The 22,794-nt window shown below is 41.1% G+C and overlaps 1 protein-coding gene and 2 non-coding genes across 3 annotated transcripts; 2 read left to right on the forward strand and 1 right to left on the reverse strand.

The window, feature by feature from the left end:
• The first annotated feature begins 1,270 nt into the window (after positions 1 to 1,270).
• Positions 1,271 to 1,342, forward strand: TRNAQ-CUG. Its single transcript has one exon. It is a non-coding gene; the product is annotated as a tRNA-Gln (tRNA).
• A 620-nt stretch (positions 1,343 to 1,962) lies between these two features.
• On the forward strand, positions 1,963 to 2,034 carry TRNAQ-UUG. The gene has a single exon. It is a non-coding gene; the product is annotated as a tRNA-Gln (tRNA).
• A 4,719-nt stretch (positions 2,035 to 6,753) lies between these two features.
• NARF (nuclear prelamin A recognition factor) lies at positions 6,754 to 22,491 on the reverse strand. Its single transcript, XM_010020928.1, is given in 11 exon segments — positions 6,754 to 6,984; positions 6,987 to 7,040; positions 7,614 to 7,771; positions 8,352 to 8,489; positions 11,045 to 11,117; positions 11,805 to 11,934; positions 12,973 to 13,091; positions 17,972 to 18,106; positions 19,344 to 19,476; positions 21,252 to 21,395; positions 22,378 to 22,491. Coding segments are annotated over 10 exon segments (1,182 nt in total). The 5' UTR covers positions 21,327 to 21,395; positions 22,378 to 22,491; the 3' UTR covers positions 6,754 to 6,817.
• Positions 22,492 to 22,794: the final 303 nt, after the last annotated feature.

Below are 22,794 nucleotides of genomic sequence, written 5' to 3' on the forward strand. Positions count from 1 at the left end.
GTCGATGGATCGAAACCATCCTCTGCTAGCTCCTTCTTTTCGTTATTTGCCCGGCGGAGTGACCCATGGTGAGCGGGAAGGCTGCTTTACAGGCGGTCGCATTGCGTGAAACTCGGCAACCGGTGTGTCCGTCTTCACTCTCTTTTTATTGTTATGTTTGTTTGTTTATGGGCGTGGAGTTGGTTTGTGTTGTGAGTACAGTTGTTTTTCCCTAAACCATCTTGACATATAATGTAGTGGGTGCGAGTAAAGGAAGGACAGAACGCACCACCATATGATTGCTATAACCTTTTCTTCTAGCACTATGTGATGATTTCATAGACTCCCAGGCTGGTTTAGGCTAGAAGGGACCATTAAAGTTCATCCAATCCCAGCCCCCTACCACGGGCAGGGACACGTTCAACTACACCACGTTGCTCCAAGCCACATCCAGCCTGGCCTTGAACACTGCCAGGGATGGGGCAGCCACAGCTTCCCTGGGCACCCTGAGCCAGCGCCTTCAGCACCCTCACAGGGATCTCATCTCAAACTCCCCTCTGTCAGTTTAAAGCCGTTCTCCCTTGTTCTGTCCGTACAGGCCTTTGTCAAAAGCCCCTCTCCAGCTTTCTTGTCGGCCCCTTTAGGCACTGTAGCTGCTCTAAGGTCTCCCCGGAGCCTTCCTTTCTCTCAGCCTGTCTCCATAGCAGAGGTGCTCCAGCCCTGGGAGCACCTTTGTGGCCTCCTCTGGAGTCGCTCCAACAGTTCCATGTCTTTAATTATGTGTAAAAAGCTTGTTGCATCTGTTTGTAGTTTTTCCATGTCTTGCCTGTTTAAATGAAGCATTCTGTTACCTGTACACTGGTCAGTTAATATCAAGAGAGGAAACAATCTGGCAAACTAAAACAATAGTTGAGAGAAGGGGCCCTGCATATTTTCAGATATAGCAAGCAAATACTCAAATTTACATGAAAGCAAAGAGAGTATACAAATGTGAAGTAAAAGTCAACGCACACGGTATTGGAAGTCTATAATCAAGCTTTAAATTGAATTATCTGAGAAATAGCTTAGTGATGGTTTAATGCTAAGCTGCTTCTAAATGTATGTTATTTTCAGGGCTGTAAAAAGTTGCAATAAATGAACAGTGGCATTCTTACATAGAATTGTTAAATGCGGAATGCATGAAAGAGAAGCAAAGCAAGGAAGAAATTGCGTTTCTAAAACAAGAGGAAAACTTTTGCCCATTTTCCTTTGGGATCCCCTCAAAAGGAGAGCGTCGGAAAGCGAGATCAGCGGTTCCATGGTGTAATGGTTAGCACTCTGGACTCTGAATCCAGCGATCCGAGTTCAAATCTCGGTGGAACCTACTTGTTTTGCGTGTGGATAGATTTTTTTTTTTTTTTTTTTGTCACGGAAAATGAGTTTAGAGAAAAGAGTGTTTTTCACGGGTTGTTGAAACGCCATAAATTGCCGACATCTCGTGCTACGTGAAAAACGGATGTAGAAGCAAAGAGAAGCAAGCCATAGAGTTTTTCTGATTTCCCCTTCTCTCCCCGCCTATTTATTATTTACTACAGCTGGGTTAGGACATTCTTACATCAATTATCTGAAAAATTTCAGACGTATTTCATAGTGTGCCGAAACGTAAGGGATTCGTTTTATTTCTACTCCGTAAACAACCTGCGTGGGTTGTTCTAACTCGTGCATTAGAAAAGCACGAGGCCAAAAAACCAGTGCACGTGTGAGGGCTCCGTTTGCGTGTCTGAAAGAAGACGCTGTCCTACCGTTCGTGTTTGCTGTCTGACCTTGCGTCTTGGCGGTCGTTACACCACGAAGACAGCCAACATTGCAGAAAGGTCTGCAAAGTTATGATTTTAGTTGCACTAAATTCCCGGCCCATCACTCCAGCCACCGAGGCGGGAGGGGGATGGGATTCGTTCACTGTGGGGTTATTGCCCGGGCTGGCGGAGGCGAGTGCCACCGCCCGGTTCTATGGTGTAATGGTTAGCACTCTGGACTTTGAATCCAGCGATCCGAGTTCAAATCTCGGTAGAACCTGCGACGCAGCCTGCCCTTTTATCTGTCCGTGGTGACCCCTCGCCAGCACAGCCTGTTCACAACGACCTAAAATTTAGGAGGGTTCTTTGCACGGTAGCCTAGATAATGAGCCCCGACGAACCGACTGCAACGCCAGTGCGGAGCAGAGTGGGGTGCTGGCCAGAACAGGGGTGAGATCGGGGAAGCTAAATGGCAAGTGGCTTTTCCCTGATCAGAACTGTATCACGCTATTAACATTTTCTTAAATCGCACAGCTATGCAAAAAAAGATCAAATAAGACCTTAAATACTTCTTACTACAATGTTATTGGGTCTTTCATTATCTGCTACTGTTGTTTTATATTAAGTCTTAAATAAAAGAAGACAAGAGGAAAATCTGAGTTTCAGATTCTGTAAATGTGCAGATTTGGACATTATTTTCCAAGTGCACCTAATTATTCACAAAAATGTAGCAATTTCAGAGTGAGTATAATCTCACAGATCAAACTGTGGAGAGTTCAAATAGAAATTACCCTTCCTTTGCTGACACAATTTTCTATTTCAGAAGAGCTGAAGCCATCAGAACACCCTTGCTCCCCTCTCACATCCTGTCCGTACTAGTTGTTAACGCAGCAACAGCCCTGTTCTACATCAAACTGAACTTCAGCTCCTCTTCTTTTTTCTCTGGCCAAGTAACCACTCCTTACTATCCCTTGAAAAAAATTTAAATCACCTTCAGGAGTAGTTACTATTTTGAGGAACCTTCAAGGTCTAGAGGCTGTTCTGTCAAGTCAGGGTATTAACCGTCTTTAAAGAAACATACAGAAATGTTTGCCAAATCTGTCAATATTTACATGACCTACTCATAAAACAATAAAACTCTCTCTCTTCTATGTCAGGGCTAATTTTCATCCTTTCCCCAACAGTGATTCTAAATATCAGACTATACACGATTATCTTTACTGTTCCTTGTGCAACAGTGTTTTAAAGTAAGTGTATATACTATAGAGCTATCAGCCTCTATAGATTGGCTCCAGCCAGCATCATCATTCTTCTCAGGTAAGGGAGCTTTAAAGCCACTAGATGTTTATCTGCCTTGGTATGATTCAATACATTATTTGTAAACTAATTCTAGAAATCAACGTTACCATTTCAGACTGCTACCCAGCACCTTTCTCCTTCCACTGTCTGAAGTCCAGCTGTAATCCAGAATACTCATTAATAGCTGATACAGTACTACTGTTACAGACTAAGCATTCACGCTAAATTCACCAGACAAGCACATACACTAAAATAAGGTGTACTTCAGAAGTTAAGCTTTTACATGGAATGAGACAGAATCAGTAAATAATTCAGTACCAAGATTTATTTAGGACAATTCATGGTCATGCTCCATTTGAATACAAAGCACCAAAATTTAGGTAACTGAACATTATCCAAATATACTCCAGCTGAGACTGCTGCCTACAGATACATCCGGTACTCTAGGTGATGGCATAGCCCATGTCTGTCAGTGTTCCTTAGCTGTAGTGGACAAACATGAGGTGCTGGGGCCGAGGCAAAAACTGCCTGGAGAAGGTATAGCAAAAGGACTTTCCAACACATACCCCTTGTTATAGCAGTCTCAGAATAAAGTAATGTAACACAAGGTATCAAGCACTTGATATGCTCAAGTCAGTAATACCCCAAGACAATTTCCAAGTTAATTCAGCATTTCCAGTTACTTTCCTGCAATCCCTCCAATTTAGGGTTTTCTAAAAATCATCTAGAGACAAGACTGTCTCAGCACAACATTCAACTGAGAAGTAAAGCACTGTGGCTGTGACCACACAAGGAACTTTTCCCATTGCTGAAAAGGCAGTAGCAATGAAAACTATTAGTTGCCAAAATCATACCAGGGAACTAAATAATGTTGTATTTTCAAAATCTGGCTAGAAACACATATTGTCAAGAACAACAAACTTCCCAACTGTAGATTTAAAAGCCAGAATTTAACCTTAGGTAAGTATTTCACTGTATGTGAATTGCAGAAACAAGGTTTTCTGATAGATGTTAAAATTTCAGTGAAACAAGGTCGAGGGAGGAAGATTCACCTCAGTTAAGGGAGAAATCTTTTCCAACTGGCACTTTAAAGAAAAGGGCTTTACAAACTTAAAATCAGTTTTACTTCAAAGTCTTATAAAACAAAAGCTGACCAAATAAAAGACTAGTATCAGTCACTGTAAGTCACTAGCTATTATACATACATTCCCCCTAGCCACTAAAAGCTGCAGTTAGATGCCTTGTCTTTAAAAAAATACCATAATAGACAAATCATGTAGTAGAATTTTACATTGCTACCATCTCGACAGGTTAAAACACTTGAGTAGATGGAAGAAATGGTGGATTAAACTGAAGTAGTTTATTTTATGCACTGATTTAGCCACTGGTTTCCCTTGTTATGGGAGCACAGCACATCACAGATAGATTTATTTCACCTACTGGCCCATTCCTAGTGACTCCCACCAGCACGGGAAGCAAGGCCCTTCAGTGCCCCAGGCAAGCACAATGGCAGAACACACACGGCAGCACCACCTACACAAGAGGAACATTTCTAAGTTGTACAATCAGTTCAAGGGTGTCCTTTCAGAATTGCAAGGCAGCTCTTGTGTAGTGTAGTGAAGATTCCATCAGAACAGCAAACAACTTTTCCATACCATTCCATCCAGTATATGCACATAAAAAAAATAAGCATACTATACAGAAAACTGAAGCAATATAATTTAAACATGCCATCATATATACATACAAACATATGCCTATACAAACAGAACAAGACCACTTTTTTTTTTTTTTTTTTTTTTTTTACAAGGTAATTCTGTTGAAGTTCTTGGAGGAAATCATGACAAAGAAATTCAGACCAAAGGAGCTGGATGTTGCTTCTAGAAATAATCTGTTCAGAAATTGCATGCAACACCACCATCGTTCTTTAGGAGATATTTACTACAGTTCTTGCTATACATAGGTCTTTCCACAATTTCTGGACTCCCTTCCTGTACAGAGGTAGATTTCTGTAGATGTTCTGATATTGCACCACGTAAGCATAATGTTTTTATTACTACAAGGAACAACTTACAAAGGCTAACTTATGGGTGTAATCTCATTGTGTGCATTTGGGTAGCACAGTAATCAAATCCATTTATACTTGAAAGAAAACATCCCTCCAAGTGAAATGTTTTGTTATTTAGGTGGAGGTCCAATTGAAAGCTGCAATTCTATCGACAGCTTCACATTAAGAGAACTCTCTTGTCATCAGGGTAACACGCTTAGGTCTGGTTCTCTCCTTTTGAACTCTCTGGTGTTTAGTCAATGCAAGAACTTGCACTGACTTCACTGATGCCTTTATCCCATCCACTGTGTTCAAGTTAAATGAGGATTTCAAATACACACAAGTTTTTGCAGTATTAGGTCTTACTCATACTTACAAGCAGTTTTAACATTAAGAAGTTTACAAGAAGATTCATTCAAACTGTCTGAAACGATTAAAAAAGCCCATCCCCAATTTCAGACTGGAAAAGGAAAGCTGAAACTTTGCCAGCTTCAAACAGCCATTAATCCTGAACAAATCCATTGCTACTAGGAAGATCTAAGGAAGTCTGGCAGTAGGGTATTTTTTTGTCCATTACATTCTTGAATAACCCTCTGACAACTCCTGAGGTTGCAGGAAAAGCTTGCATGCAAATACCACTTTGTTGAATGAAACCCCTACAGCATACCTAAAGTAAGCACACCAAATTCATGATGCTGACGTATAGTAACTTCGAGGAGCTCACAAGCATGGCTAAGTGGCTTTTTTCAGAGGCACTCCATGAAGTTATTTTTACTTGAAGTCTGTCAACATGGAGATAAATGAAAGAACAATCTGGTATTGTGTGTACCAAAACATGAGAGTCTACAAGTGCCGGAAGTCTGGCTCAGCAAACCTAGCAAAGCTGTAGTATGCATGTGCTCACATGACAGTGCATATGCATGTTTCACTCTTGGAACAAAGCCTGCAAAGCAAGCAGCACCACTCTTCCTAGCTGCAAGTTTCTAAGAAAACTTGCAAGGAAAGAAAAGTTCTCTTTTTGTACCAACCAACCTATCTGGAACTATTTCTAATGAAGGATTGCACTATAACCATTAAGCATTAGTTTCCCCAAGTTCAGTTTATATGAAGCATTTTGTTCCTTACAAAACACCAGATCAGTAAGGAATGGTGAGTAGTTTGGAAGTGAGCAGTGTTTGTTAAATATGGAGACAAGGCATACAGGAATTCATGCCACTTCTCCACATACACATTTGTCCCTGTAAAGGGGTTGTTAAAAAGGCAAGTTACTTCACAACAACTGCAATTCTGAAATTCGGGACTGTTTGTTTTCCCCATGATGAAAGGAACTGCATACCTAGGAAGAGGAGTAGAATAATCTCACCTTCCTGGGGAAGCCCATTTTGTGAAGGGAACCCTTCGATTCTGGGAGTAACTTCATGAGGAATTACACTCCCTGCCCCTGGCAGAAAGTGCTGAAGTACCTTACAAGATCACATTTTTGAATAAAGAAATCCATTACACACAGGAAGAATTAAATGGCAATGGCAGGAACCAGGGCTTTTGGAGACTTCTCTTTCTGGTTTTAAAAAGCAATTGTTCTTCACAAGTAATAATCCACAATTGGGAAGTGTCTCATTCATACACTCGGCTAGTGCATAGCATCTGCGATTGCATAGAATGTTTCCAGTGCTGAATCTGTAACTAACCTAAGCAAATCTTTTACAAGTTGGATTTATTACCATTTGATATCCAAACTGCTTGCTGTTTGATTGACTGCACTGTATGTGGTGTGCAAAGTCTCCTGGACCTTTTTAGAATCCATGCCTTCCAGCCAGTCCTGGTACATCTTTTGTACGTGCACGTTGGTTTCTGGAAGTCTGACAGGTATTGCAGCATACACTTAGCTTTATCTGGTTTTCCATCTTCAGTTTGTGCCTGGCCTTTTCCATTTAGGCACCCTTAACAAAAAGGAAAGGAAAGAAGCCATAAGGTCGATGGAGATTTGGTATGAAGAAGTTTGTTAACCTGGATTCCGCCCCCCACCAGTTTGTCTGAAAAAAAGTTGTCTCTTTACATGAATCTACTGCCCATCCCATTAGAATTTGTATTTACTTGAAGCAACCCCAGTATCAACATCATCTTAATCTAAATGAGGTTTCCATATCAACAATCTTTATCAGCCTTCTCCATGGTTTTATGATCTTAATTATTTTCCTTGTCTTTTCTTGCCCTTGACAATGACCATTTCAGAGTACTTCCTCTGACATCTGAAGTAATCATAAGAGCCACCCTGTCACTTATTTATAGGTCCAGAAGAGAGCAAATAACGTTGTGGTTCATTTTAAAAAACCCCATCAATCTCTGAGCCAACCCTGCCCATGTAATTGGTATCCTGGGCCCTTCATTCAATAATCAGCATTTTAGATTATTAAGAGGAGAATTAAGAAATTAAGTGCCTGCCTGTAAGACAACTTTCCTTTGGGATTCAAGATACATGTGCGGAACAACTGTGAATCCACAATTATTCTTACCTCCCGGGCAGGCAAGGACTTCCACAAAATGGTACAAAAACTTCCCCTTTTTCATCTTCAGAACCATGTTTTGGATATTTCTAAAGCCATAAGCTGCTGCGAAACGCAGCACTGTCTCACCATCCTTTTCAAGGGTAACTTCTTGGAAGTCCTTGTTCCTAGAAAGATACACAGAGAACATTTTAAACCCCTGAATTACCACCAGGATGATCCAAATGTGTTGTATTTGGATACTCCAGAGAGCAGAAGAAGCGTAACAGCGAGATTAAGGTCAACTCTTCCCTTTTAGAAACTGAGTTAAGCAGAACTTGGAGGTGAAATTTCCGAATAGAATTATACTTAAAAGTAACTTAATAAAATTAAAGCTAGCAGGAGCTACTTAACAACAACAGATTTACAGGTGACACGTAACCGCCTATAAGCAAAAGAGTCAGATGAGCAAAACTGTGTTATGGTTCAAGCAGCACCAAGTAAACCAGGAAAGGTTCAGACTGGACATTAGGAACCATTTCTTTACAGAGAGGGTGGCCAAACACTGGAATAGGCTTTCTAGAGAGGTGGTCAGTGCCCCAAAGCCTGGCAGTATTCAAGGAGGCATTTGAACAATGCCTTTAATAATGTGTTTTAACTTGGTCAGGCTGGACTAGATGATCGTTGCAGGTCCCTTCCAACTGAAAGTATTCTATTCTATTCTTACTAGCCCACCCCACACAACAAGAATACAAAACTCTAACTTACTTTAATGCTTTGTAGGTGATTTCCTTGACCTCCATGCCAAAAAGCTCCTTTGCAGCATATTTAAAAATGTGCTCCAGGTAACCATCAGATCTCTTCCCATCATGCCTCACTACATCTTCTTCCTTCATTTCACCAAACCTTAGGAAACACCAGAAAGAAAGATCAGCTTCAAAATTTCACTCTTTCACTTCAATGAAGTAGTATGTTTTCCCCTTTCTTTGTCTCCCCCACCAAAGAGTTTTATAGCAGTGAGAATGTATTAACACTTTTATTTATTAGAGCTTAAAAACCCAAACAACTGTTCAGGACAGCAGCAAGATGATGGAAAAAAAGACTAATAAAAGGCTGCAGGACTTTCCATGTTCAGAAACCTCAAGTAACAGAAGTTTGTAAGAATGCACATTTGACACACCCTAAAGAATTAGTAACCAACAGCCATTCACTGCTCAGGAAACATTTCTGGGGAAAAAAAAAATTAATCGCTTTTAGCTTGTGAAAATATAAAAGCACTTCAGAAGTTACCAGCCTTTGTTTACAATCCTCCTGCTCCAGGAGCTGCTTGTCATAGTGTTACACATCTATCATGAATACGCAGTGTACCAATCGGTACAGTTGTGACTAGGTGAGAACACTCTACCTTTATGGTCAGTGCTACACTATGGTTCAGGAAAGAAATTCAGTGACAAATTTTGGGCATAGTATTCACTTGGAGGTCCACCTCTCCCTCTGTTTACACCAGCACTGGTGAGCACAAGTGGCTGGATTATGAACTGCACGGGTATGTGTGCTGGTGATGGCCAAGGGCTGCTGCTCTGCAGGCTCACAAGGGAGAAATCAATAGGGGTGTGTGGCAATGCTTGTTTCAGGGCGATACTCGTCTTCAGCTTAGCAAACAGACAGATTATGTCCTTTGCTCTTACATGGAAGAGCCTCTCTAGATATAACTACCTTCTTCCCAGAACATCCAGACATGACCTTTCCTGGCCCACACCACCAGCCAGTGCCTGAGCAGCCCTGAGTACAGCATTAACCACAAAACCAAAGGGAAAATTACCACAGCAAACACCTCACAGAAAATGCTGAAGTTTTAATAATGATGAGGAACTATTTTAATCACTAATGAGCCAAAGTTTACAAATGTAGTGTGTCTCTATGCCATACCACTGCATCTACTGCAACTTCTGTTTAATAACCTTGGGTGATTGTGTTTCATTACGTCTCCTAATTTTAGCCAACTGTTATTTGTTCACATTCTCTAACTACCAAAGCAGGTTGAGAACTCCAGCATGAGTTGCTTAGTTCATACTACTTTTTAATAGCAAGCACTTTACCACAAATTGCTACTGTGCTGGGACATGTTTTAAGAGAAAGAGTTCAAGGAATATAATTTTCTCTGCAAAATCTACTTTTAAGACCCCAAAGGGGCAAATATTCATGTCATCAGGTCCCACAGCATGAGCCAGTATTATCAGATTAGTCCTTCTAAAAATTAACACTACTTTCCAACAGGAATTGATCCAATAAAACAGGTGTATTCCGAGTGAGAATGTTCTTTCGTTGGACAGGCTGATTTAGAAATAAACTACTATCTCTATGTAATTATGTCGGTAAGGACTTTATGTAATTCTGTGTAGCAATCTCTGGTAGAAGTGATCATAGGAACTACACTGCAAACATAGCTCTGAAAATGTTACCATTGCACCACTTAAACTCTTCAGCCTAGGTCAGGTCCAAGCAGGACAAAGTGAAAGGGACTTGTTTTTGCATTTCTAGGGCTATTTTGTGCAAGAAATCATGTTGATTGCTCCACTGCCATCACCTTGGAAAGATACCAAGTAGCATCTGTCACACTTGAACAAAGATCAGTGAACAGCGAGACCAGCCTTTGTAACTAAGCCTGAGAATTAAAACATGCAAGCTGCTTCGTGGTGAGCCAGTCATGAAGTAAACAGGGTCTCTTCAATGCTTTGTGTGATTTTCATCTAAAGCACGTCTCAATTTTATTTAATCTGGAAAATCTGCTGTCTTCAGTTAAAAACAAAAAAAAATTCCTGAAAGGAATCAATTCTATATGAACATATCAGGGGAAGTAGAAATTTACTGTCAAGATGCTGCTCTGAATGAGAGTGAAAACACAGAGCAGATGGTCAGCCCCACGACTGCATCCCAGCATCTTTGTGTGAGGCCCAGCAGTTGGAGAGGGTGGGTGAGACTGTCCAGCTCTACACAAGCTCAAGCACGGGAGAGCACTGAATGAGGCCAGCGCCTCCAGACAGTCACACTTAGGAGCAAGCTGGGAATTTGATGAAGTCCAGTGTAATATTACTGCATCAAAATAGCAATAAGGAGCTACACAAGTCTTCAAAAAATCACAGTTTAAAAGGAGTTACTAGATAGGGGTCATTACCTCAAATTAACTGCTTTGTATTTACACAGTATGTACAGTTCTATATTCTCTGTTTTGTATTAATTTTATATATAGCAATGAACATCTAAGAATACTTTGGGGCTTTTTGGCCACTATATAAAGGATGAGGCTTTAGTATACTCAGGTTTTGATGCAGGTTTTTTTTTTTCTTTAAAAAAGAAAAAAAAGTATTCTTTTGAGAAGTTTGACATTTACGTTGAGTATGACCAAAGGTGGTGGTGTCTGTCATCAGAATAAGGACGCGATCCATTACAGAACTACTTACAAACTATCTACAGATACTTCGGTCACATCTTTCATAGACACATTTTTCTGTTCCATTATTTGGACAATTTCACCTGGAGGGAAACATACCACATTTTACTTTCAAGACAAAGCAAAATACACATGCTGTGCCTCTGTTTAAGAGATCAGTATCCCAACAGTTGTATGTGCTTACAGTCATCTTCTGCAATTCTTACTAGAGTCAGTTCTCTGTACTAACTGAGAAGCCTGACACTTCCAGCCCTGAAAAAAAGGGCCTTCAGCTTGCTCCACACTCTGCATAAAGCTACACTTGAGCCTTTCTGTTAGGTGAAGTTCGGCAGATGTTTCTACACTGCAGGGGGAAAAGGAGGGTATGCAGCTTGGACATGAAGCCTAAAGACAAGAGCCACATCAAAAAGCCACGATGCTATGCACTTGGAATGTTAAGAATAGCCCCAGCAGAGATTAAATAACCACAGACAAGCAAGACAATGATTTGCCTAACTCTTACCTTTCTCACGAGGCTGACAACACCAAATAACTGAATCTTGTTTTCAGATGAATACCAACTTAGAAGGAAAGTATTTTTTCACTTTGCCTTCCCTATACAATACCTGTACTACCAGTACCACAAAAACATGCATATTTTTACAGCAAGAAAAACAGTCAACCTTACAACTAAAGCAGACTTGAAAAAAGCAAAGCCTGGCATAAAGGGTATTCTAACAGCCGTGATTCACTTTTATCTTTATAAATAGTAAGTTCAAAGAAGGTTTAACCTGATGTCAGGACACAATCAACTTCTTGTGAATTATACAAGGCAGTGTAGAAATCTTCCCGCAAGGCTTCCAGTTTTTTGTCGTAACAAGGCGCCACAATTATATGGAAAATTTTATCAGGAGACAAGTTCTGTGGAACATAGAAGAGAGCACATGTGATCTCCATGAAGAGAAAAGCAGCTTTTGAAGGAGGACAAGGACAAAAATACCATCATAAGGTCTCAGGTAACACTAGTAATCAATTCCTAGCAGTTAAAAGCAAAGACTGCTGCACACAGCTGAAGTGATTTGCAGAAGTCACAAAGCATCAGCAAGAAGCAGCCAAAGTCAGTCTTCTGGCTGAAACTTCTACTTATTCCTCAGGTCACATTTTCTGCAGCTTTTGATTGCCTTGAAAGTGAATGCAAGTCAGGACTTCAGAATTCTGTTTCTACCTGTCATTCACTCTGTCTGCGGGGAGGTAACAATACTTCTCTATACAACATGGAGTCAGTTAAATAGGACACATAAAAAGGACAGCAACTTTTTCAACATACAAAACGAGGATAACAAGGTTGGTTTCTAGGATACAATGCTTTTATTGATCCCAGGTACCAGGGTAATTTCTACATTGCTGTCTTTCACTCCTGTTTTGGCTGTGCTGTAGAACTACACAGGCAGCATATAACAAGAATCTCTTTAGCTACCCTAGATTTAATTTTATCCATAAGTATCTAAATCCATGTTGCACTGGGACCATGAGGATTGCTGCCAGCTCACACTGCACTGCACAAAATGAGGCTCCTTGTACATTCTTCTTATCATAGGCACTGGTATAGCAGCAGAGCACCATTTATTTTTCAAGTAAAGGACAAACTATTCAGGAAGATACTCTACCACTTTACAATACCATTACTGTGAGAGTGGTGAAGCACTGGAACAGGCTGCCCAAGGAAATTGTGAATGCTCCACCCCTGAGAGTGTTCAAGGCTAGGCTGGACATGGCCTTGAGCAACCTGGTCTAGAGGGAGATGTCCCTGTCCATGGCAGGGGGGTTGGAACTAGATAATCTTAAGGTCCCTTCCAACCCAAACCATTCTATGTGATTCTATGAGATACTCAGTATTCAAACCCACTAATCCTTCCTTTTAGAAGAGTAACGTGGTAAAAATTAATCAGAATTACTTACCTGCTGCCTGGCAAAGTAGCCCTTCACCAGGGAGCCCATGATCTGCTGTGGAGACTTTGCAGTGCAAATGTGAGAGGTCACAAGGTTGGTAAGTACCCTTTCAGCATACCGGATCCAACCTTGAACAGCAGGGACTCACAGTCAGAAGTGACACACAAGCATGGCAAAGTGGTAGCAGTCATAGAACAGCTCTTAAAAATGAAGACACCTTCACAGTAGGTGAGACATATCTGTGTAGGCTGGAAGCCCCACCTTGGTAACTACAGGAAACCTCAAGGCTCTGTTAATAATGCTTTACAGTTGGCTATCAAGAATTCACTAGAAGCCAGTGAACTTCATGACCTATTACACCCTTCCTAATGCATACATTTAACAAAGCAGGAAGACCAGTACCCCAGCTAACAAAGAGTAGGTTCACCCTCTAGACCTCAGACTTTGGATCACCAGATACAACAGATGTACTCTGTTCAGCTGCTTAACTGTAACCTTCTATTTCCTGAGATTTAATATCCATGCACCCAGCCTGCCTCCTCTACAACAGCAGTCACATGAAAGCATTATCATAACATGCACATGGATTATGCCTGGGAAAAAAAGGCTTCTTTTACTATTGTTAGAGTAGCCACACCTTCTGAAATGCCCACACACTCAACCACACACTGAAATCTCTCTGTATTCAACATTCTTAGTTACTCAAGAGTTCCCCCTCCCTTTCACCCAAGTCCTTCAGCATGCAGGCTATGCCAAGCTACATATATTCATTCACACCACCCCCAATATGCAGAGAAGTTCTATTATTCCCCACCTTCCAAGACAGGAACCAACAAATGAGCAAATGAAGATATTTATTTAGGGTGTGCAATTCTAAGGCACTGTAACTCTTACTGACAGCAACAGCCCAGACCGAGAACCAAACACGTGAACTGTACAGAAGAGTCAGGCCCAGCCTTCTAGGGACATGTGCTGCTTTTTGTGCCAACAGTGAAAAATACCACACATAAGTCTTCCAGCTTCTGACAAATTAGTGCTTACATAAAAGAGAAGAATTCCTGGGAAGTGCATGCTGCCAGGAAAGGTAAACCCTGTAGGTTAATTCTTAATCTTGAAATCAACACATACATATAAACTCTTAGTAACGTTTAAGTCAGAACACTGACACAAAGGCCAACAGCAGCACAAAACTGGTATCCAGGTGGTGTTCAGATGGTTTGTCTCTCTAAGGCAGAGTAGTGACTTTCCCAGTGTAATGAAGTTTTACTGATGAAAATGAGAAAGTAGTATTAGGGAAACATAGGGATCCTCCAGCTGTTTAGATACTGCCAATTCTTGCTAAGGTACAGGCTTCAAGATGAACAGATACTGGTCTCCATGTCAAATCTCAAAGATGTATCTTCAACAAGCATTCATTTCTGTTGTAGAAAAAGCTAGCGACTATAGACTTGCAAATCAGGACTGTGCTGAATTGCTAGACTCTGATAGGAAGTTTGTTTAATGTCCAGCTTCAACTGGGACTTTAAATCCAAGATACTACTTGCAACAAAGGACTGAAATTCTTGGTGCTTGGTACAAGGGCCATATTAGCACATACTGCATGATACGTATACTTTTATTTCTTAAATGGCTTTAGTTTCAAGTGCTGACAAAATAGAACAAAACCAGCTTCAAACAAAATAAAAACAAAGCAAGTTTTTAAAAAATTTCTGCCTTGAACTTCAGTAGCATTCCTGGAAGGTCCTTCCCTTGTATGGCAACCATGATTACCATTAACCACCACAGCACTCCTGCTCCGAGGCTGGTTTTAATTGGGATGTTTTAGGTACTGCCGTCATGAACTATAAGGACATCTCCCTAATTCCCAAGAGACTTCTGGCAAGTATTGTCCAAAGCAGTTTTTAAATCTTAAATTGCTTCTTTCCTTGCAGTAGATGGAACAAGTGCTTAGTAGTTCCAGCTCCACAATGACCATTAGTCACTGTTTCATTATACAAGCAGCCTTGGTGAATGAGAGCGTGAGGCATTTATCAGCACTTCACACACAGTTTCTGCCTACTCATGAACCAGGCTGAATTCCAGAGCCTCCGTTACAGGAAGCTGAAGATACCCAGTTCTTTTATCAATGCACCTCTGTACCCATACAGACCTATACCCTTCAGAAACTCATTCAGATTCTCAGCCACTTGCTGGTTTGTGTTACCATTAAGGAACAAAAAAGCCCTACAAATCACTATGAATTCCTGTGTACTGTGATGCACTTCAGAAGACATTACTTTTAGTGGTTTATCATGAACACATCACAGATGCACACTATAAATATCTATTCAGCAGCAGGAAGTGCAGAAAAACTAAGACTACTTTTGATACTGTAAAACCCCAGTCCTGTAAAAGGAAATTAGTTTCATTGACTGGGACAAACACATGTGAATCCTCAACAGTTATTCTTCCTACTTCTGCTGTAAGCCTGCCCTAGAGTTCAGAGGTTGGCAATGCATTAAAAATGCTGGCTGGTTCCCAGAGCAAGTGCTTCATCTTGCTTACCTATTTGATAAGTTAAGGAAGATAACTGATTACTTCTGTGATATTACATATACAATCAGTAGTTACACTTTTGTACTTTCAACAGCACCCTCCTCACCACCCTCCCTCCCCTCCAGTAGCTCACTTTGAGAGCAGGAGGAGGAGACAAGAACAATTAAGACAGAGACAATAAAATAAGCCCTTTTATCAGGCTCTGGGACTATATGGGCTATGCTCTGCTGCTCATGGTAGATTTTACACCACAGACCACTCCTGCAGAGGATGATACTTCTGTGAAAAGTTTCACCCGAACACAAGTAAAAGAAAAGCAGTTACACCTGAGTTCACACTGACCTTCTATCTACAGAGCTATATAAAAACCATTTTGTGATACACATACCCAGTAAACAACATTTCTGGCACAAAATTGTGTGCTCTGGGGGTAGAGAGAGGAAGGAGAACGAGGAACAGCAAATGCACCCAGATAATTAAAGTCAGCGAACAAGCTTAAAGATGACTGATCATGGGGTGGGTTTTCTTTGCCCTGTAATTGCTGTCAATGGGAACGAAACAACATATGCTTTCACACTGGGTTCACAGGGATGTTTTGGTTCAGTTTTCCACAAACAGAAAGGACCTGTGCTTCTGCTAACCCCTAAACCAGAGCAGCCAGCCAACACCAGAACTAGCACTGGAAACAGAAACAAGCCGTTGTAGAACAGGCAAGAGAAGTGCTCCACTAACTACTTAAAATATTTCCAATAAAAGCAGCAGATCATCTGAGCTGACTTTTTAGATGAAGAAAATCAAAATTATCTCAGAAGTTCTGTAAGAAATGTGGAGGTTTTGAATTTTTAATGAAACATGTACAAGACAAAGCTAAGTAACAGGGGGCTGGTTCAACTTAACAGGTTTTGCATAAAAACCCAACATAGGATGTCTGCTTCTGAAGATAGGAGGTAACAGTAAGATAACAATAGCAGAAGGAAAAGAAAAGAATAGGTACTTTTCCTCTTAATGCACACACATAGTTCCTAAAGCATAACCCAGAACACGCAGAACAAAACCAAAAAGTACAATTCAAATAGCAATATTTAAACAACGGTGACAGCAGATTCTGGGTATCATCAAAGGCAACTCTAACTCACTCTGGTCACTAACACTGCTTTAAAGAATGCAACCCACTTAAGTTATTTCAAAGCTGTTCTCTGGGCAATTTCTACTGGAACTAGATGATCTTGAAGGTCCTTTCCACCCCCAAACCATTCTATGAAAGCTAGAAAGAAGTAGTTTTGTATTTTTATCAGCCTTTTGAAAAGCAACACCATGAAGTTTAGGGTGGAGGGGGGGGGGTAGGCAAAGCAGTTACTTTTACCTCTTTTTTCATACTTTAGCAAACTGACTCAAACTGAAATGATGGTGTGCTAAAAAAACGGAAAAAGTAAACAGTGACTCAATGTTCTGCATCTTTTCAGTTGTGATAAATACAGGTTCCTTTCATAACAGAACAGATTTTCAGGTGCAGAATTCTCAGAAGTGAGACATTTATTGAGTCAGGTCTGTGACATTTCAAGTGGGAATTATTTTGGAAGTATTAGACATAATCATCTCACAGTCAGTAAAGTCACTTGCTATATTCCCCTAGGCTTAAGCAGCAAGTTCAAAACTTTGCTTAAGAAAACAGAGGTTGTGGTTTAATTATAGCAGTTAGTAAATTCCTTAAAAGATTCTTTTCAATAAGCAGATGCCCTCTTCAACTCTCGTCTGAACACAACAGCAGCAGCCACCAGCTCCTCAGTTCCAGTTTTGATTAATTTCTTCTAAGGTCTTACACAAAGCACTAAAGACCACAGTGCTTCTGCACCTCAGTTTTGTTACCCAGTGATTCACATGTAATACATGCTGCTTCTACAGAAGTGAGAAGAAATACAACTAATAAATACCACATATAAACACCAGCACAGAGAATCTGTAGTTCAGGTTCACTGTATTATCAGGGGCTGCGGACTACAGGAAAGTTGGGGGTTTATTTTTTTTTTTAAGAGCAAAAATAGAATTTACACTCCTCACCTTTTACAGAGCTCTAGCAGAAGACATCTATAACGTGCAGACAGGGAATTGATTGCAACCTTCATATCCGACTGTTTAAGTCCCTACACTGAATTGGCACATGCCTTATCCAGCACCAGATCCCATCCATTCTTTGCATGATTTATGGTCACAAACACATGGGAAAGCTGACTGGAAACTAACTCTGCTCTCCCAACAGCCCATAAAAACAGGCCCCTTTAGCAATGCTCTGAAATGCATTAGACATCATCAGCACTACCCATAACAAGTACTGAGTGTGGTATTTGGTGTATCTGAAAAGCAAAGCCAAAGTGACAGAATTTAGATAAAGCTCCCAAATGACGTCTTTTAGTCCCTTGGTAGTTGCAATGAGACTAGGCTGAAGCACAGGAAGGTCAGAGAAATCAGTTCTCACCAGGGCAAGCAGAGGCAAACATTGGTAAGGCATGCTCCTCCTGGTTCCCCCGTTGATACCGCTGCACAAACTCCCTCTGGCTCTCCAGGATACTGAAATCGGCAGCTATAGTGGTGTCAAATACATAATGCACCCCTATGGAGGAAAGCAGGAAAAGTGAATTACTAGAGTGTTTTCCACCTCACAGGCTTCTTTTCAAGCTCCAGGTCTACAGAAAATCCTGGAGAATCAATGGGTATAGTCTTTCCCCTCTTCAAACTTTCACAAATAGTAAAGTCTAAAATAGAAGATAGCTTTTCAATGCATGGCTTCTATGTCATGAACTTAAAAGGACCACCAACTTGCTGACTAGCAACATTCCAAATGGTTGGCTGCTTCCTTAGGAGAAGCTTGCCTTTCAACATATGCTTGCTTTTTGTTTAATTGAATGGGGTTTTGCCACTCCTGGGCTATATGCAGCGACTCCTGAAAAGGAGCATTCTCTACAAGACATACTGAAGTCTCATATCATTATCCACAAAAATATATCCACCTAAGAGGCATATCTCCCACTGCTGAAGTTGCCTGCAAAGGTACAGGAGCCTATCACCACCACTGCAGAGCCCTTCTGCCTGCTTATTTAGCAACATCCTCCCCACATGCCTACGTAACACTGAGCGTGGCCCAGCAGCAAGTGAGGCACAGATAACCAATGTATTCTCAGAAAACTGAGGCCCACCAGGACTCTGCATTCCCTCTAAATGAAGAAAATATACTGGGTACAGACGCATAAAAACTATGCAAAATTTATACACATACACATGGAAGTAGTTTATAGGTTTATTCCTATCCTTTTCCTTCCTCCCTCAAGTACATTAAAAACCCCACAAACCTATAGGCAAAGTTTTGGGATTTTTTAAATAAAGCTTTGTATATAAAGAGCAAAGGAAGCATAGCTTTAACATAAAACAGGCAGGTACAACAGTCCTGTAATTTCAAATTACAGGAAAGAACTGAAACTCTTCCACAGATATAATGTGTCAAAAGGACTGGAAGGCATTTAAGATAAGAATTCCTGCCTCCCTCAAGTTACAAAACAAGGGGAAATCTTCCTGAAGCTCATGACCAAACCCTTCCCGACTCCTTGGTAGTGAAGGTTTCAAAGACAGCTCTATCATGTCTTTCTGTTCTGTGACCTTTCCTATCAACAAGGTAAATCTGCTTCTGAAACTGGTGTTATGTCATGCTGTGCACTGTCATTAGTATCACAGGGTGCACATTTCAAACTCTAGATTGTGCAATGGCACTTTCTGACTGTGTAAGAAGTTCTGCTCAGGAAGCAAAACCCTAGTCATCTCCCCCTTCTGCTCCACCATCACAAACCCAAACTTACCGAGACTTTTGAGGAAACCACAGAGTCTCTTGGCTGCATCATTCACAGAGAGATTGAACTTAGCAGCAAAATAAGGCAATGACTGAGGGCATATAGACACTGCCAACACTTTGTGTTTTGAGGTATCACATTTCTAGTAAATAAAAGCAAAGAAAACAAGGCTTGTGATTACAACAGGGTAAGGCTCCCATCTTTCCCTCCCTTTTCATCTCCTGGAGTTGTTCCTCAGCATCTTATGCTTCAGTGAGCTGTATCATTAAAATCCCTGTGAAACAACTACCAAGGTTCCCGAGGGCAGGCCAGGATGTTCCTCTGATCCTGTCAGTGTTCATCTGTAATCATGGGTAGATGTTTCTCTCATACAACTTGGCAAAATTCACTCACGCACACACCGCATCGCCCCCAGCCCATTCTGTGCTTGGTCTCCTAATGGCATAATGAAAGTTAAGACACATCCAGCACCTATGACATTCTAGTGATATGAAACCTTCCAGCAAGTATGAAAAAACCCTCTCTGTTTAGACATTAACAGCTAGAATAACTAATGCTGATAGGAGCATGGGCATCTGAAGATACAGATCCAACCCAGCAAATTACAGATCCGACCCTTTGTTAAAGTTCCTGTGCCTCCATCCCTGAAGCTGTTGAGGGAAACTGGCAAGACAGGACCTTCAACAAACCAGTGCTGGTAGGCTCTGAAGAACCTTTTGACAATAGGCACACCATTGCACAGCTCTGATGACTCTGACATTTATCTGAAGACTACTCTTGTTTTAGTTGGAATGATTTCCACACCAGTGAAAACCTTGGAAAACAAACCATAACTATGCCACAGACAAACCTCATGCTAAAAGGTTAGAGACCACACACCCCCTAAATGCTGTGTAATGAGCCTTCAAGTAGAGCTTTTGACTGCCCAGAAAGCCTTTTTCTTGCTCACTGTCCTCTTCTGGACCCCTGAAGTTCTGATGAAGGCACCTGGCTGCCTCCAGACTTCAAGCTTTCACCCATGTAACCCAAAAGATTTGTTTTCCTCCCCATTTTCTTCTCTTACGTGACAAGATCATGTATGACAATATCATACTGCATCCAGAGTTAAACTGGTTGTGAGAAAACTGAATCCCTATGTAAGGAATCCTCTTATTTATGACATTTTGGTACAGATTAAGAAAAATCATCATTTCTAGTAGCTTTTGCTTACCAAGTAAGGACACACAAGCCTGGAACACAACTAAAATAATTCAGTATTAAGATCTAAACATCTGAGCACCATACACAGCAACCAGCTTCCAGGAAATCCAGAACTCAGCACAAAATAAAAGACCACAGAACATTCGTGTGTTTTGCTAAGAATCTGGACAAAAACTTCTCTTCCAAGTATGTTCCACTTGAATATATATTCAAAACAATTCTACTTGCAAAAAACATAGCTTGATAGCCACCCAGAGCAGTCCCAGTGATGAAGGTATGGGTATTTATACCCACTGAGCCACAGGCTAAGTTGTTATTACAGTAATGAGGTAGCTGTTATCCAAAAATTTTACTACTGCAGGTGCTGCAGCTTTCCCCTAGGCCAGGCTGGACACAGGGGCTCAGAGAAACTGCTCTAGTGGAAGGTGTCCCTGCCCATGGCAGGGGGTTGGAACTGGATGACCTTTAAGGTCCCTTCCAACCCAAATCAGGCTGGGATTCTATGATCTAGGTTAAATGCTGTGCTCTTGCATCTCTAATGCAAAATTATTTTCAGCACTTCAGTAATCATCCTGCCTGCAGTTTTCACTTCCTCTCTGCAAAAAGCCTATCCTGCAAATGTTCACATTATGTGCCTGGGGAAAGCAAGCTGCTTAGTCATTCTGTAATTGCCACCTCCTCACGGGAAGCAGCGTGTTGGTGTTTGTGTCACTTTACCTTATTAAGGTTAAGAATACGAAAGAGCTCCTTCTGATTCTGCTGGAAAACTCTGGCTCCTTCCTCCGATGTCATGCAACTGTCACATGCTAGGCAGTCACTAAGGAGTATTTTAGCATTAGCCAATGTAGGAAACTCATTTTTCTGGGGACGAAAAAAGGAAACAAGTATTTAACAACAATCAACCAATTTTCAAGATCTCTGCAGTGATCCAGCTGAAGGGCAAACGTGCTGTCACTGCTTTAAAACAAGACAATCCATGACACGTGCATACTATCCAAGATTATTCAGAAGTAATCAAAATAATCTGTCCTATCCTTCCTCATGGCTCTGCTATTATTATGCCAAAACTGGAAAAAGTTTAAATGTAAACACAGATCTAAATGTAGCTCCCTGCCCTGTGTTCTAGTAACTTGATTTGCATTGCATTTCAGAGCTGTCAGTCCCCATCCACTGAGATGGGGAGAAAACTTTTACTTGCACTATTAACCACCTTTAGGTGCCCCCCTAAGAGCAACAGGGCTCTGGCTCTTTACCACGAGGTGAAACAATCAGAACGCAGCTCTACAACTGCACTGAACACATACTATAAGAGCAGGAGTTTCAAACTTCTGGCCACAGTACATTGACATCTCATCTGTGAGGAAAAGGAGAGTTCTTGAGTAGAGGAGCAACATAACCAGCCAACATTTAAATACAACGAAACTAATTCCCCAATGAAGAACCTATTCCCAGGGACACAGTTCTATGATGAAGAACAGGAGGTGATCTAAGCTTGTTTAATATAAAGAATAAGGAGACATTTTGTGCACCTATACTATCAAAACCCTTTTCTCCTTGCAAGTCTCTGTTTTGAAGACTTGATAAGAGATTTTTGACACACACATAAAAAGTTGTAACTTCAATTTCTGGTTTGTTTGCATAGTAAAGAGGTTTGTATGTCACCTTTCCTAAAGATTCTTGATTCTCATGAGAGATCTAGAAGTGCTCATAATTGCTTACAACTGCTTCTTGAGTCGTGTTATATTTAGTACTTGAAAGTTCTCTACTTACAACCTCGTTTGAGGTACACAACAAAAAAAGAACACGAACAGGAGTATATTATGATTTTTAAAAGGACTGTTACCTCTTCAAAACCATCACTTGAGCTCAGTTCATCAACAGACGTACTCTGTGTATCATCATTTTTCTGCTTTTTACTGCACTCCTGAAACAAACATAAAATCCATGTATTATGTAAAATGCACCCACTATTCAGTCAGAACATCTCTGCTGAACGGCGTGTATCATTAAAAACTGATGTAGTTCATCCGTAGTTTCTGACCGTGTTAAACCCACACCTTCACACACAATGCCTTGTCACCAAAGTGCATCTGCTACGGGGGAAAAACTCCTCAGAAATTCACTGGTTTTATCATATTTACAAGGATTTTAGTCCCAAGGGGCGGTAAGCCGAGCACGCCAGCAGCTGACCCGGCGCTCCCGCCGCGCTACGTGACCCTCCGCGCCGTGGACGAGGGAAGGGGCTCGGGGCTGCGCGCCG

The sequence above is a fragment of the Nestor notabilis genome, unplaced genomic scaffold (genome assembly GCF_000696875.1).
Source record: "Nestor notabilis isolate BGI_N333 unplaced genomic scaffold, ASM69687v1 scaffold11638, whole genome shotgun sequence".
In the NCBI taxonomy this organism is placed as follows: domain Eukaryota; kingdom Metazoa; phylum Chordata; class Aves; order Psittaciformes; family Psittacidae; genus Nestor; species Nestor notabilis.